The 16,168-nt window shown below is 38.1% G+C and overlaps 1 protein-coding gene across 5 annotated transcripts in view; it reads left to right on the forward strand.

The window, feature by feature from the left end:
* Positions 1-3,500: 3,500 nt before the first annotated feature.
* The window catches only part of INPP4A (inositol polyphosphate-4-phosphatase type I A), a 47,642-nt gene continuing 34,974 nt past the window's right edge, over positions 3,501-16,168 (forward strand). For 4 of the 5 annotated variants that reach the window (XM_080346483.1, XM_080346485.1, XM_080346484.1 and 1 more), the window contains exons 1-11: positions 3,501-3,692; positions 4,489-4,533; positions 5,984-6,102; positions 6,218-6,334; positions 7,359-7,438; positions 9,942-10,053; positions 11,002-11,092; positions 11,779-11,926; positions 13,130-13,260; positions 13,636-13,740; positions 14,544-14,652. In XM_080346483.1, the coding sequence (XP_080202609.1) occupies positions 3,587-3,692; positions 4,489-4,533; positions 5,984-6,102; positions 6,218-6,334; positions 7,359-7,438; positions 9,942-10,053; positions 11,002-11,092; positions 11,779-11,926; positions 13,130-13,260; positions 13,636-13,740; positions 14,544-14,652 (1,163 nt within the window). In that variant the 5' untranslated portion in view covers positions 3,501-3,586. The remainder of the gene's footprint in view (positions 3,693-4,488; positions 4,534-5,983; positions 6,103-6,217; positions 6,335-7,358; positions 7,439-9,941; positions 10,054-11,001; positions 11,093-11,778; positions 11,927-13,129; positions 13,261-13,635; positions 13,741-14,543; positions 14,653-16,168) is intronic. The other variant, XM_080346487.1, reaches the window with a different exon arrangement.

Raw genomic sequence — 16,168 nt, forward strand, 5'->3', positions numbered from 1 at the left:
TCATAAGGTTGTAATAGTTGAAACAGTTGTAATTCAAGAGAGTGATCAGAGGACCTGTCGTTTGGATCTGTCAGGCTATACAGTGAATCTAAGTCATCCCTGCTTGAGTTAGCACAAGTGTGGGAGGGATGCAGTTTGCTTAGCTGCAGCATCAGGCCTAACGTAGTCATCTAAATTCTTTCTATAATTAGAGAGAGAGAGAGATACCTTCATGGGGTGATTCATCCCACCTACCTTGGAAAATGGTGACTCATTCTGGGGAAGTGCCCGTGTCTCACCATTGACTATGTAGAGAACCTGGGCAATGAGTTGAGATCAGATACCTGCTTCCTATGCAGATTAGGTGAGATAAAACCCTTTCCATAAGTGGTAAGAACTCACACCTATGTTCTTGAGCAGTCTTGGGTTATTGGTAGGGCTGGCGATTAAATCAAACTGGTCTAAGACCATGACTAGACTTCCCCTCTCGTTTACTCTAATATGGCATACATGGGGGATCTGAAAAGGCATATCCTATTAATGTAAGTGTACTTGCGTGAGATGGTACCACTAGCAAATACAAACCTTCAGTTAACCTGCAGTAGATTTAAAAATAATTCACTTTTCCCACATGCTTATTTTGTAAAAACCTACCTCACATAGTGATTTCACCCAATGGAGAAAGAGCCCTTCACCCTGATCTTTTGAACATCTGTGTTTTTACACAGGATCTTTTCTGCTGACAGTGATGATCATAACTCTTCCAAACAGAAAAATTTGAAAGTTTAACTATGGAAAAGTAAGCGTAGTAAGAAATTCTGTCTCGTACTCGACTTACCATATACATTCCGTTTCTTAATAGCACCAAGCCTTTCAGTAAACATGTTAACGTATGTTTCTTACAGCCCTTCTACCCACTCACCAAGTATGGACCTGAAGTCAGTCCTTTTCAGCATAAGCTTATTTATTTGTGCTTTTGCTCTGACTGGCTATTGATATGAGTAGTGCTGGTTCTATTTCCAGTAGACTTTAACATGACACTTAGTAATCAGAATTTAAATTTACAGTTGATCTGAGAATGGCACCTGCCCCTTGTATGTGATTTATGCTGTATTAAAAAATTGTTTATTTATGATGATTATTTTGTTAATTCTTAGATGTGGACTTAACTGATGTTATGATATGAAAATCCCTTCACAAATGAGGAAAAAAGCCCTCTGTGAGTATGATTAGTGTAAGTAAATTAAAAATGTATCAGTAGTTGATAAATCAATGTTGCAATTTAAATGAATAGTTGAGAACTTAGCCTTGGAAAGTTATTACGCTCAGTAATATTTCAATAGAAATAGTTTCAAAACAAAGAAAATACCTGACCCTATTTTAATTTCTCAAGGATTGACCCTTTTTAAGTATGTTGGCATTTACAGAGATTTTAGCTGAAAAACAACTGTACTCTTTAACTTAACTGTACCTATGCAAATGTGTTAGTTATTCTCTAACAAAGTATTTGTAGGATTTCAGGACAGGGGCTATGATGTCCTGCCTAAATCTCTGCAAGCACGTTCTGTAGGTGTTCTGTTTCGTTAGGCAGTAGGTTTAATGGACTTACAAACCATTAAACTTCACATTACATAGATAATGAACCAAGGAAAACCTTTTACTGAAAGAAAGGAAAAAATAGTACAATGGAAATACTTGGAAATGGACAGAGACTTTTGGTAGAAGTTTTATTTGACCAAATTTTATGCTATTCAGTACTATTTAAGAAAGCCTAGTGATTCACTAGCTTCTTAACCACTTGCACAAAACCAACTGGACAGAGTCCTGAGCAACTTGCTTTAGGTGACTCTGGTTTTGAGCGGGAGGGGTTGGATTAGATGAACACCAGATATCCTTTCAAACCTCAACTATCCTGTGATTCTGTATGAATTGGAAAACTGCTTGCTTTAATTTTTGGGTATCACAAATTATACCTATAAGCAGAGTGTTGTTTTGTCTGTTGTCACTGAGTTTCAAACCTTTTGGGGATGGGATGTTCAGAGCTCTCAATTTCTGCTTCTTCCACTCAAGAATTTACATTTTTCCTATTTGGAACTGGCTTTTAACTTGTTGTATAAACCTGGGTTGAATCACTGAAGCAAACTATTAGTTTTGAGTAGCAATAGACTGACCCATCTGGTGGACACAACCTAAATTCCTTCCTCTCTAGAATGAGCTCCCAATTTAAAATTTCACTCCTAAGCTCATGTAGATGGCCAGGGTTGTGTTCAATTCAGTTGTCTTAGATGCTTAACTTGCATCTGAGTTTCAGATAGCCAGTGAACCATTGCTAGTTGAGACAATGCCTGAGTTCCCTGTGGAGAGAGGGAGATTCTTTTGAAATCCTCCAGAGGGAGATGCTGAGTAGTTATATTTAGAGACTTAAGTTAGGCACGTTGAATGTTCATTTGGAGGCCTTCAGACAGTTTTAAAATGCCTGTTTAAAACACAGGTAAAAGCTAGATGTTTTATTTGATTAGACTGCATCTTGTCAATTATTAGGTTCCTCAACTGAAGAGGAATTAGTCACTCACTGTATAATAAACATTTCAGGTTTATTGGATTTTGCTCCTAATCTCACTTCTTAAATGAATGGACTTTGTAATAATAGTATGAAACTAATACAAAAGTTCCATAACTACAGTGCTAACGTGGCTGACAGAAGGAACATTCACATTTATCAGCCAAACCGAAAACATCACATTTAACAAAGTAACCAAATTTTCTATAGGCTGTGTCCTTCCTTGCTAGTATAACATTTTGCTTCATAGATGTCATGTGGGAAGAACAATTGTCATGGATGTCTTGTAGACCAATAAAGTGTAGGGTGAAGGAAAAGCACAGGGACTGCCGTGTGCCACATCAATAGGCATCCCCTTTTGCTTTTTCTTTCCATCACCATCCCAGAATGTCAGCCTTGCTCTGGCCCAGTGTGTTTTGTTTATAGTGAAAACTATAAATATCCCTTTCTCATGGCAGTAGGGCCTGGAACGACACAGCCTGCTGACACCAACAACATGTCCTGCCCTTTTGTGCTGCATTCTGCTGACCCGTTGTCCCTTCGTCTTTATCCCTTGTCCTACCTCTGCAAACAGAGGCCCCATCTGACAAATCTACTTGTGCTCCCCTGGGATTATGAAAACCAGGAAACTTCATTAAGGCTGTTTTAATAACTTAGACAAAGGAGAAGAGCAGCTGGTCTGTTAACGAGTCTCTCTTAACCCCCATTCTCTGACAGAAGGGCCTTTCTTGTGTGTGGTGCAGTCTTCAACAGTTTGCAGTAAAATGCTACAGATGTACATGCAAATCGAGCTACTCTGCATTGGATCTGCTTTGAGTGTTTTATTCGAGTGACCTGAGGTTTTTATGGCAGTAGGTTTGCTGCTCTTAAAAAGTACAGTAGCTGATCATGACCTTAAATTTGGGTGGATGTTTTTGCTCTCTTTATTGCTTAGCGTTGTAATGTGAGAGGAATAGCAGCTGGAGACAACCTGCTGCACTCTGCTGCTGTGTAAGACAAACATCAGTAAAGCCAAGCAGCAAGAAAAGAAGGATTCTTCATGACAAAATGACAGCAAGAGAACACAGTCCCCGCCATGGGGCAAAATCCCGCACCATGCAACGGGCCTCCACCATTGATGTCACCTCTGACATGCTAGGCCTTTCTCTAGCAGGTATGTACAGAATCTACCATGCATTAATTTTTTTTTCTTTTAGTTGGTAGAAGATTTAGATGTGTCTGGTTATCTGGAATGAATACGATAAAGGCGTTATACTTTAAAAAAAAAAATCTTAAACTTGACATTTTTAAAATAGAAAAAACATTAAAATTGGAGGAGGAAGGAAAGAAAAATACATAAATTAAACTACATTTTATGTAGTTCTGTTTGTTGGTCAAAAATAAGCAGCAGAGGGAGAAAACAACCCAAGAATGTCAAGGTCGAGGAAGAGTCTAGGCAACCTTCTTGTTTGACATTGTATAAAATTTTCAAGAGAGTTCAGGAAGCTGAGAATTACCTCCTTCACTTTTATAGTGAGAAAATTAGGATTGTAGCCCCCAGAGGCTTTCTTTGATTAGTGAGAGAGACAAGTACTTCAAACTTCTCCCTGTTCACTGATCACAGAGGAGACGTATCTGATTCCATAATTTGGAGTTAATAGTGGCTCAGACACTCAGTGGCTTTAATCCTGCTGTTTTCTACTGAGGTTGGGTATTTTATATTCCCATATTCCATATAATCTTGCATAGTTTTACGTATTTTAACATGTTTTATCAAATGAGATTATCAAATAATTTTTATATACCAAAGATTAGCTTATGTTCTAAACACCAGTCATGGCTCATTGAATTAAAAATTTATTTTTTCTCTATAAAATTTTATTTCTTTTTCTGTATGACTGCAACTTGAGGTAAGGATTCACTTGACAGCAATGTTTGGCTAATCTTGTATTAATTTTTCTGATTTACAGGAAACATTCAGGATCCAGATGAGCCAATTTTAGAGTTCAGTTTAGGTAGGTTTAGTGATTTTTATGCTAAATTTGATGATACATGCTATTGAGTGTGTGTGCAGTTTTTTAATAGTTGATTTTGAAGTGCCTTTGATATAGCAAGGATTGAAACTTTTCCTTGATTTTTATGGAGATGTGGTACAGTTTTCTTGCTGCCTGTACAGTATATTTTGATAGACAACCAGCAGTTTGATTTTGTCATGTTTTTTGAAATCTGTACTTAAAATATCTGTCCTATAAAATTTTAAATCTTTACTACGTTAATATTATTTTTACATGTTTGTTTTGTTTATGTGAAGATACAGTGAAACTGTCTTCAGTCTCAGCATATCAAGCAGTTCAGGTTTTCAAGCAAACTGAAGATTTGCTGGAAGCAACATTTTAGGACAGAATATTTTCTGAGAGTTACCAGCTATTACACATACCTTCTTTCCTGTGGTCTTTGCTGCACAGTGATAATGTGAGATGCAAAAGTGACCTAATTTCTGGGATGGTTAAATTTGGACAAGAAGCTTGTGAATTCTTCACTTGAAGAAAAAGTGAATAGTATTTTCTTCAAGAAAAATCAGTCTACATTTTCAACTGCAGCATGGTTTTCTTGGCTTAATAGTGGACTGATGTTTGGAAGGTTGTGCTCTTAACAGTACGTTTTCTCAGATGTTTGTACTTGTGTTATGAATAATAATCTTAAGAATGCACTAGAGCTGTTAAGGTACCTTAAATATTTACAGATAAATTCAAATATATAGATCTGCAAAGCTGCTTAGAGTACATTTGAGTATTTTGCTTGCCAAGGTCAATTTTAGTATTAACTTTCTGCATCTAGCTGAAGCAGTCAGACCACGCTGTAATTAGCTGATCTAGCTAGCTAGAATTTGGCTCTGAAGTTTAGTGTAATTGTGTAGAGTCATTTTACTGAAATTTTTGGTACTTGTTTGCTACTCGCCATAATCCCTTCCCAGCAGTTAAACTCACAATAGCATTTTAGAGGAAATAAATAACTGTCCTTTTACAGTCACAAGCTAGTTCTTCTCCTAGCAGCGCTGCTTGATCAGTGTTCAAGCGCTTCTGTTGGTTCTCTCTGGCAAAATGCCGTTTGGTAATGGGCTTAATGGAGCGTGACTTCAAATCAAATGCAGCCATGCTCATGAGATTCCCAGAGGAAAACCTATGCATGTGCTCTGGTCTAATGAGCTGTGTGCCAGGGGGGTGGATAGGCAGGTGTTGGAAGAAAAGAAGTTTAAATTACAGTTCTACAGCTTGGTGCCAGGCTGATCTGATTGCACATTTATTGTTTGCATGTACAAAGGTGAGTGTTGTCTACCTTTATAGCATGGCGTTAGAATGAATATTAGGCCCTTCATGGCTCAGGGTATATAATTTGCTTTTATAAGAGTGTAGAGTCTTACAGCAGTATGAAAAAGATCCTGAATCTAAATTTATTTATCTAAAGCTTGCAGTGAGCTGCTAACTCCATCGCTAGATCGAAAACCAAATAGTTTTGTAGCAGTGAGTGTAACTACACCTCCTCAGGCGTTTTGGACGAAGCATGCACAGACCGAAATTATTGAGGTAAGTGGTGAGGTACTCTTGGATTAGATTTAAAATTGAAGCTAACAAAAGAAGTATTTCTCCCTAACAGATATCACCTTGCATTAATTTTGGCCTTTTTTGTTTATGGTTGCAGGGAACAAGTAATCCTATCTTTCTAAGCAGCATTGCCTTTTTCCAAGACTCTCTTATCAATCAAATGACACAAATCAAACTCTCTGTGTACGACGTCAAAGACAGATCTCAGGGAACAGTAAGTTTTCTTTTTTCTGTTGCCTCCCCAGTCAGTGTGGAGCAAGGAAATGAGAGGCAAGGAGATAAAACTAGTAACTTTTGTGGAATAAAGCAAAGAGGAAGCAGCATTGGTCCTAGAGAAAGCTAGATGGGCAGGGGAAGGAGGGAAAAATGCTGTGAGATGGACTTGGCAGAGTGGGGAGCATCGCCAATGTTCTCAAATAAGGCTTGTCAAGTTTGGGAACCACTAATTTAAATGAAGAGGTTCTGTCGCTTGTTCTTTTATGTTGTGGACCTCTTCACTGAACTAGATAAGGAACAGGATCCAGCACCCCTACCTGAAGGCCTCTAACCTGTGCCAAAAGTCTTTTTGAACAGAGCTGCTAAATTCCAGAAATTGCCCTGCCCTGACCCCTTAATGACTTTGTTCAGGGGTAAGATTTCTTCCCTTATGGAAAAAGTTTTAAATACCAGCCCTCCCATGTAGCTGCTTGAATCTGTGGGGCAACTCAGGCCACTTTTTCTTAGCCTGTTGCCCAGAATACTGGTCCAGGCCGCACACGTCTGCTTTTCCATGACTTTCTTAGGGGCAGCAGGGCTATCCCTCTCTGGAAAGTGCTTCATGGGGAGGCTCTGGGGAAAAACAATGCCTCCAGAGGAGGTAGGTTTTTCAGGAGGAGCCAAGTTTGGGTCAGGGAGGGACTATGAAGTGTTGACCTAGTCACTCTGAGCCCCATTTAGTCATTGCTTACAGTATTCCTGTATTGCTGGGCCTAACCTTGTATATGTTAACGTGCCTCAGCTCAAATCCTAGAGAAAGAAAAATGTTTGTTGTCCTCCAGGAGGAAAAGGATTTTTGAGAAGTTACCCAATTTATTAATTTTTAAAGGCTTTTAATTAGTTACGTATGGCCACATGTAATTATATTTTTGTTCTAAGACTTTTGTGCATAATAATTGTGTTTTGGGATTTAGTGCTGTGAATGAAGCCTTTGCTCATTGTAAAGGTGAATAATTACAATTCTTCTAATGATCTTATTTCAGATGTATTTGTTGGGTTCTGGGATGTTCACTGTAAAAGAACTTCTTCAGGAGAAGAATCACAGGTTGCACCTAACACTAAGGTTTGTAATATTCTTCTCCATTTAGGAATTAATTCTTTGTTATTGAAAGCATGCTTAAGATGTGATGAAAAACATTTGTTTATTTCCAGGCCACTATTAAGGGAAAACTATTTTATATTGCATGGTAATTAAAACACGTAGAACAAGACCAATACGACATAGTGAATAATGTTAGACATTGGTTCTAGTTCTACAAATCAAGAAAATATTGTCAAGAACAATTTCATTTCTGTGCATTTCATCCTATTACCTCAGTGTATGTGTCTGTGGACAGTGGCAAAATTGTGTATTTTTAACTGTGCTGGTGTATAAAGAAACTGTGATGGGTAGAATGAAACCTAATGAAACAGAGGGTTATCTTAGCTGTTTGGAATACCTTGGCTTAGATAAATCTAGGCTCTATTTACTATTCCAACACCTACTTGTTGCTGAATTGTGTATTTGTTGGTGAATAGTGTATTTATCAATATAATGCACTAGGAACAGGAGGAGTCACATGACAGCAACATTGATGTAATTTTCTAGCTTAATTTGTATTGGAAACTTTTGTGGAAGTAACATGACTCAGGAGGGAATGAAAAAGAGGGTGTGAGTCTAACACCAGTCCTTGAGGTAGTGGTTCTAATCGTAGGAATCAAACCACACTCTTGAAATCCAGTGTGAGACAGAGTTAAGCAGAGGGTTGGGGAAGAATGAAGAAAGCAAAGTGAGATTAAGGAAAGAGAGCACTGATGTGTAAATGCACGCTGTAATAGTAGGTGTTGAAAGTAGGACAGGCATCCTTGTCAGAGCAGGCAAGGGGGAGTCAGTTAAAGGAGGAAAGTGTAATCAAAGAGACTGAGGAAGATGGTGGTGGTGGTATCAGGAAAATCAGTGCTAGAAACAGGAACTATGATAAACTTACAGAAATTTCGTAGCCCAGACACAACTAACAAAACATGGGCAAAGCTTTTAATGCAGAGAGATGCATAAGGTTTTCAGCTTTTCCACAAAGTGTTGCAAATAAAAGGTTGACATGATTTAACAAGGAGCAGCGGATTAGGGAAATGAGTCAGAAAAGACACCAAAACTACGATATTGGTGATGCGTAAGATGGTCTGATTTATCATAAGTGTGAAAATGAGGGTGTTTTGAGGGAGATGAAAAAGAGGAGGAATGTGATGGCAAGAGAGTTTCATGGTTGTGTTAGACATTGTTATTCTGTTAGATTTATTATTTCATGACTGAATTGAAAATGGACTTCTATTAAACTCTCTTGTTTTGGTATCAAGTATATTTGGATTATGAAAGTGTGAGAATGTCTTCTCATTGTCTTGTTATGCCCTGGATGTACAAGCAATGTCTATAAACATACTGAATGATTTAGCTACTTAAACCTTTTCTTGTAGTCCTTGTAGTCCTCTTGTGTGCTTTTGTCTCAGCATATTTTTACATGTAAACAACAATTTAGAATCTATCTTAAAACAACAACGTAAAGTCTCTGCCAAAATTACTGTGTGTCATGGGCTGAGACGGGATAAATGACAGCCATGGTAGATCTGGGTACCAGTGTGGATATAAAACCAGCAAGATTAGAGCTTTTACCCCGCTTGATTCTCTGTCTCCGAGTCACTCTCACTCACACCCTACTCTGCCATGTGTTATACAGTCTCAGTTCCCTCCCCAGCAGGGAGATGGCTTCTGGTCTGGGAAAGTGGGACAGAAAGCTGTGACAGCTTGTGCTGTGTGGCTGCCCAGCTGTTAGTGACCTGTCTCGGCTGACAGTGGCCAGGTCCCTGGGGATCCCCAGCATTTGTTTCCATGCATTTCCCTGATCTCCAGGATTTTCCCCTACCTCAGGGATCTTTGCTCCATTGAGAATCTTCACCTTCTTCCCTAGACCGCTTTTTTTCGGAATCCTCCTTTTTAGCATCAGCTTTTCTTTCTGGAATGTTAGGCCCCCAGTTTTCCCAATCTAAATAGTCTATTTGCAGAAGCACAAGATAAGATCAGCCTCCTAATTGCTGACCTTGGCTGACTTCTCTATTAAGTAGAAGATTTGGGATGTGCTACTTCTGTTTAGTCCATGTATTATCCAAATTTAGCAGTTGCAGCTCTACCAGTAGCAGCTGGCAAGTAACAGGCTTCTGATTGAGAGTTAAAAGGTTCACATAGGCACACACACATTTGCACATACATGCAAGTATCTGCTCCCTGTTTAAGCTGCTTTTGCCTACAACAGGCTAGTTGTAAAATCTGAACTCCTTCTGGTTTTACAGAAGTATTGAAACACATGCATGGATTTGGTTTGTCTTTCTTAAGGAGGTCTGTACAGTATGCCTGCAGAATGTGGGGAGCGTTTTCCTGTTGAAATAACACATTATAAAAATATGTAAAATGAAGTTGCAAAACTTCCTATATAAAATGTTCATTAAGTTTAAGATTAATAGCCTTTTATAAGTGTTCCCTTGTTGATAAACAGGTCCACCTCCAAAAAAATCTCAACGCAGAGTATTTGTTGCAGGTCGGCTGAAAGTGACCGTGTAGGTAACATTACAGTTATTGGATGGCAAATGGAGGAAAAAACTGACCAAAGGCCTCCAGTGACAAGGTCACCCGACACAATTAATGGAAGGGTGAGTATGAGTATTGTATCAGCTTCAGAAAAATGCAGATTGATTGGTAGTATTGAAATAAGTTGAGATCTGCTGTCAGCTTTCCTGTCCCTCTTGGTATTTAGCATTGCTTTACAATTTCAAAATACTGTAAAGAGCAGCCTAATGGTGGTGAAGTGGTTTTGTTGTTTTGCAGAGCTCTTGATGCTCGTGTTTGGGGTTAAAAGTCTTGAGGAAAAAGTTAGTTCACAGTGATTAAGCTGTAGCTTCAAGAGCTCATGCCCTTCATCAGAATATGCTTGCGATATTGTGTGTTGGTATACTTGATGCATAGATAAACAGTTTCACAAAGAATTGGAAGACTACTACATGTTGTGTATTGGAAGTTGGCATTAAGCAAATCTGTAATGGGGATGCTCTGGGAATTTCCAGAATTTTCACTTGAAATATTTTAGTAAAACTTAATATATTACTTCAGTATTGGAGTGTATGGTTTTTCCTGATCCCCAAAGGCTGAGCGCTTTCTCAGCATATGTTTAATTCTGTAAACCGTGTGTTCTGAATATTCTGCTGATAATTGTACTCCTATCTGTGTAACACAGTCACAATGTGGATTAGTATCACTTTCTATCCAGCCAGACCTGTATCTGCCAGATATTGGTGCGGTACCTTTAAGCACTGTGGAGCTGTGCTAACGTGAAGTAGTTAATGGGCCGGATGACAAATTTTACAGCATTTCAAACTGTGCAGTAGAAGTAAATAAGAATATTTATATTGGAGGGTTTAAGCTCATGAATTATTTCAGCTTGCGGTGTTTTTTGCCCATGGTAAACATATTTGAAATACTTATTTTAACCATCCATTGTGTTAAATATTACCTTCAAGTTTGTGTAACAGCATATTACTGCATATTGCCCTGGCACTGAGGTTTTATTCTTTGCTATTTGTGTTATTTTTGTTTTTGTTTAGACTGTGTTGCCAGTTGATGAAAGTTTAACAGAATCTTTAGGAATCAGATCCAAATATGCTTCATTACGGAAAGATGCACTACTGAAATCTGGTAAGCTGCTGTGGCCTATAACAAGTAAGCATTAGGCATCAGTACAAGCTGATCTCTTGCTGTCTGTCTGTGGCCCCAGGGCATTTATTTAAGCAGATGCTTCATTTGAATAGGAACAGGCTGCTGATTGAGCAGCCCTCTGAGGGTCATTCAAGAATAAATGATTTTATCATCTGCATATTTTATTTTATTTTATTTTATCAACTGTATAGTAAAAACAGCAGAAGCAAACTTTTGTCATTAAGATGACTGTAGTATAAAATTTTCCATGCAATTTGCTAGTCTATTCCAAAGCAATCATTGGAGGGTGAGGGGTGGGACAGAGGAAAACAGTGGCTTTAGAAGAAATTTCTTGAAGAAAGATTTGTTTTCCAGGAAATTATCGCTTGAGAGGAAAATGCACAGTGTGTTAAAAAAATAAAAGTAGTTTAGAAGTTGAATGTGTATTTTATTTCCTTACCAGTATTTTAAATCATTTGGAGGTTTTTCCTGATAACACCGGAAGAATGATCATTGCAGAATGACCATGCTTGGAAAAGCTAGACTGTTGCCTGATTAAACCAGTTCTTTACAGCAGTGTGTTGCAGCATGTTAGTGAATTGAAGCCATTTGCTTTAAAAAAGGACAGACTTTCTAAACTTTCAACTCAAACTTTATGCTAAAATAACATTATTTTAATTCTTTAGTGTTTGGTGGCGCCATTTGCCGAATGTATCGCTTCCCAACCACTGATGGAAACCACTTGAGAATCTTGGAGCAGATGGCTGAGAGTGTCCTGTCGCTGCACATCCCTAGGCAATTTGTGAAGCTGCTTCTAGAAGAAGATGCAGCAAGGTGAGTTCAGGCTGGTTTGCATGTATGATAATACAGCAGTGATATGGCTCTTATTTGAGTTACCAAGGAATGTATCTGTCGTCATGCACAGAGGCACTGAAACAAAAATAGTAAAAGCACCAAGTTGCTGACAGTACAGAATCTCAGATTAAGGTTTTGTTGACTCATCTTTAGTCTCTCCAAACCCTTATAAGTGCTTATGCTTCTTGGGCCTTTCCTGCCTGGCCTTGAAAACTGTTGTGTAGATACCTGGCCAGCACAGATACTCCTTGTACCTAATAGATGGGTGCTAATCTCCTGCGTAACCCTTATCACAGTTCTGATTTGAGAGCCACCAAAGTTCAGTGGCGTGGCCTAAAGAGGACTTCATTGTCCCGAGTCACCTGACATGATGGCAGTGCCCATCGTTTGCAAATCATCATATTGTTTGAGAACAGAAAGGTGGGAGGGAAGCTTTGGTTTTGACCAACACCTGGGGCTCCTGGGGGGACACACAGTGTATTCTGCTTGTGAGGAACCTATCTACCTTGCATTAGAGCCCAACAGCTCTGCTTTGGGACATACGTTTGGAAGCATTCCCAGTCTGATGAGTAGTTTAGACCAGAGTGAACTGAGAATGTGCCAGCTGCAGATGGTGCTATATTGGTAAAATGTGAAACTCGTTCTTGGTCAAGTGGAAATGGAGCTAAACACCTATCTTTTTCTTTCTTTCTTTCTCTTTCTTTCTTTTCTTTCTTTCTTTCTTTTCTTTCTTTTCTTTCTTTTCTTTCTTTTCTTTCTTTTCTTTCTTTTCTTTCTTTTCTTTCTTTTCTTTCTTTTCTTTCTTTTCTTTCTTTCTTTTCTTTCTTTCTTTTCTTTCTTTCTTTTCTTTTCTTTCTTTCTTTTCTTTTCTTTCTTTCTTTTCTTTTCTTTCTTTTCTTTTCTTTCTTTTCTTTTCTTTTCTTTCTTTCTTTTCTTTCTTTTCTTTCTTTTCTTTCTTTTCTTTCTTTTCTTTCTTTTCTTTCTTTTCTTTCTTTTCTTTCTTTTCTTTCTTTCTTTTCTTTCTTTCTTTTCTTTCTTTCTTTTCTTTCTTTCTTTTCTTTCTTTCTTTTCTTTCTTTCTTTTCTTTCTTTCTTTTCTTTTCTTTCTTTCTTTTCTTTTCTTTCTTTTCTTTTCTTTCTTTCTTTTCTTTCTTATTTTTATCTGTTTATTTTTCCTCCCTAGGGTTTGTGAACTAGAAGAATTAGGAGAACTGTCTCCTTGTTGGGAAAGCCTTCGTCGACAAATAGTTACTCAGTACCAAACAATTATTTTAACTTATCAGGAAAATCTAACTGACCTGCATCAGTATAAAGGTGATTTATTTTTCATAATAACATGATACTTCTCAGCTGTGATTGCTAGTGCTCCTCTGAAATTTGGAATTCAGAATGTTTTAGTTCGATGAGTAAAAAATACTATTATTAGATTACTTTGTTAATGTTTATTGTGAGTTTACTTATGATCTGGCTATATTTATCTGCTTTATTCATTCCCTTATTTTACCCTGAAAATCAAAACCAGTTATGAACAGTAACCGAAAGATAGATAGATATATATATATAGATATATATTTTACTTTTTCTGCTTTACTTTCAGCACGTAGAAAATGATGAATGAAGCTCTTTGAATGTTTTAGCATAAGCAGAAGCAGAGGGTTTTTATGCTTCCTTTTCTCCTGCATTTCTCAGGTCCTTCATTTAAAGCCAGTAGCTTGAAAGCTGATAAAAAATTGGAATTTGTTCCTACAAATTTACATATACAGAGAATGAGAGTCCAGGATGATGGAGGATCAGGTATTTGTTTGTTCTCTCTTCCTTCACCTTATTCTGTTACTTTACCCTCCATTTCTTTTTCTGTCCTCAGCCATATAGCCAAGTCTCTACAAACTACTGTTCTGTAGCACTTGTGCTACTTAGCATTTTTGTTATACTTTCTATCCTCAGATTCTAAATCTTTTGGCAAAAGAAGAGGTGTAAGTATAGTTATCGCTATCCTACAGGTGGCAAAAATAGGTTCTGGAATTAACTGTGCCCTAGGTGCCACAAGTCAGCCTTTGTACTAGAGAATATATTGGATTAAGCTGCTGTATCCCTTAGAGTCATTTTGGATTGTAGCAGAACAGCAAAGGTTCTGACTGGTGTTTGTTAAGCTTGTGCATTTTTTATCTGGAACCATCATGTACAGTTACGCAGTATCACACTGGTTTGTTCATATCAAGCTTGTTTCTTTATAAATAACCTAGGTTTTCCCTTTTAACAGTAATTCCCACTAGCCATGGATACACTTGTCCCATGTAGCCATGTGATGGATTCCAGTAATGACAGGTTTTGTGTAAAGACCAGTGTTCAAGGCTTCTTTTTCACTGTCAGTCTTCTAGATTATGAAACAGAGGACCTGCATTCAAGTATGATTCTTTCACCTCAAAAGTACATGAAGGAATTCCAGGGCTTCTAAAACAATTTGGTTTTCCATGTTCTTCAAAACACTGGCACAAATTTTTACAAAAATTAGCTTCAGAGTAGTTTTTGAATTTTCCACAATTGTCCACAGTAAAGATGACAAGCTCTCATTTTTAAGTCCCTTTTGTCCATCCCAGATCAGAACTACGACATAGTCACCATAGGAGCACCAGCAGCTCATTGTCAAGGCTTTAAATCAGGTGGCTTGCGGAAAAAACTGCATAAATTTGAAGAAGCAAAGAAACAGTAAGTAGAAATATTGTTGTCAGCTGTTATTGTGCTTTTTCATTCCAGTTCATGATCAGTGATTTGAAAAACCATTCCATTCTCTGATTTTGTTGTACTTCATTCAGTAGTTCTACTATACAATGTGAAGATTATTCCGTGTTTTGGTTTTTTTTCCCCTTTATATTACCGTGTGTGTTTGTTTTACTGATGAGCCCTTTCTAACAGTCTTTTTAGGGAAATCTTTAATGAATACTTCTTGGTTCATTTAATTTAGCTATTTTAGGTGTTGAGTTTAGGTTCTGCCTAACTGTGAAAAATTGTCTGTAGAACCTCCTCAGATACACTACGTCATGCTTTTAATTTATTATTTTCAGCAGACTTTCACTCCTTTCAAAGCTTCAGGGTCCTGTTACTGAACTCTCTTTAGTACAGAACAGCTCTGCCTGATAGGCAGATTCCTTGTTGACAACTTGGGTTCTGTTCTGGGACTATTGCTGGAGGCTTTTCTGTACTGCCTCGAGGTTTATGCACAGATTAGGGTTGCCAACCTGGCCTTACTCTGCTCTACAGGCTACTTGACCTCCACTGTCCTGTCTTCAGAGACTGTCCAGTGACCTCTCTGGAAGTGCAACTACAGGAAGGGATAAAAATTGGGAAGGTCACATATACTGAAGGGAGAGACTTGCGTGGCACCCACCCCAGCTCCCAAGCAAGAGATAATGCCATCAGGGTCTGCATTCCTTTTCCTGCAGTATGGAGAATTTAAGGAACAAGGAGTCGTTGTAGCTAGGGAAAAGGAGACCTTGATAATGCCCTTCCAAAGAAAGGATTTGTAGGATTTGGAACTGATGGGAGGAGAGAGTGACGTGGGAACCAGGCGCTGCCAACTGCAGAATTAGTTTTGGCAGTGGAGAACTGAATAGCAGCATCCTGTGAACATTAATCAGCATCCTGTGAACATTAATCAGATATGTACTGATGAAAAGATGGCTGCAAAAATATGCCTGGTGTAATTATTCCTGACTTCCAAAGTGTGCTAGAATGGGACTAGAGGGAACAGTAAACCTAGAAACACTGATATGCTAGGCTTACCTGTCTTGTTCCTTTGATACCACTATTCGTTTCTGAAATAACCTGTCAGTTTAGCTGCTGAAATGATCCTCACTCCTGCAGTGTCTACATTCCCACATCTTTTGGTTTTGTTTTTTTCCGCCCTCACCCAATAATTAGCTGATCAGTTGATTTTTATGCAGTACGTTTTCCTCTAAGCTTTACAGAACTGTTCTTTCTTGGTCCATGAAAACTGCAGGTTCAACATTTGAAGAATAACTTTCCTTTCAAGTTCTTCTGTGTTATCATAAAAGCCAGTATAGTAGAACTGAAATCCATCTCCTCAATTTCTCTGTTACATAGATATAGTTCAGTTCTTTCTCCTTTCATTCACAAAACTGTGCTTGGTGCATCCACAACATTTCCCTGAAACAACACTTGGGCATCTGGCAATCTGTGGTTTTATGCTTACAAGTTTAATCAT

This window comes from Nesoenas mayeri, assembly GCF_963082525.1.
Source record: "Nesoenas mayeri genome assembly, chromosome: 1".
Taxonomy (NCBI): domain Eukaryota; kingdom Metazoa; phylum Chordata; class Aves; order Columbiformes; family Columbidae; genus Nesoenas; species Nesoenas mayeri.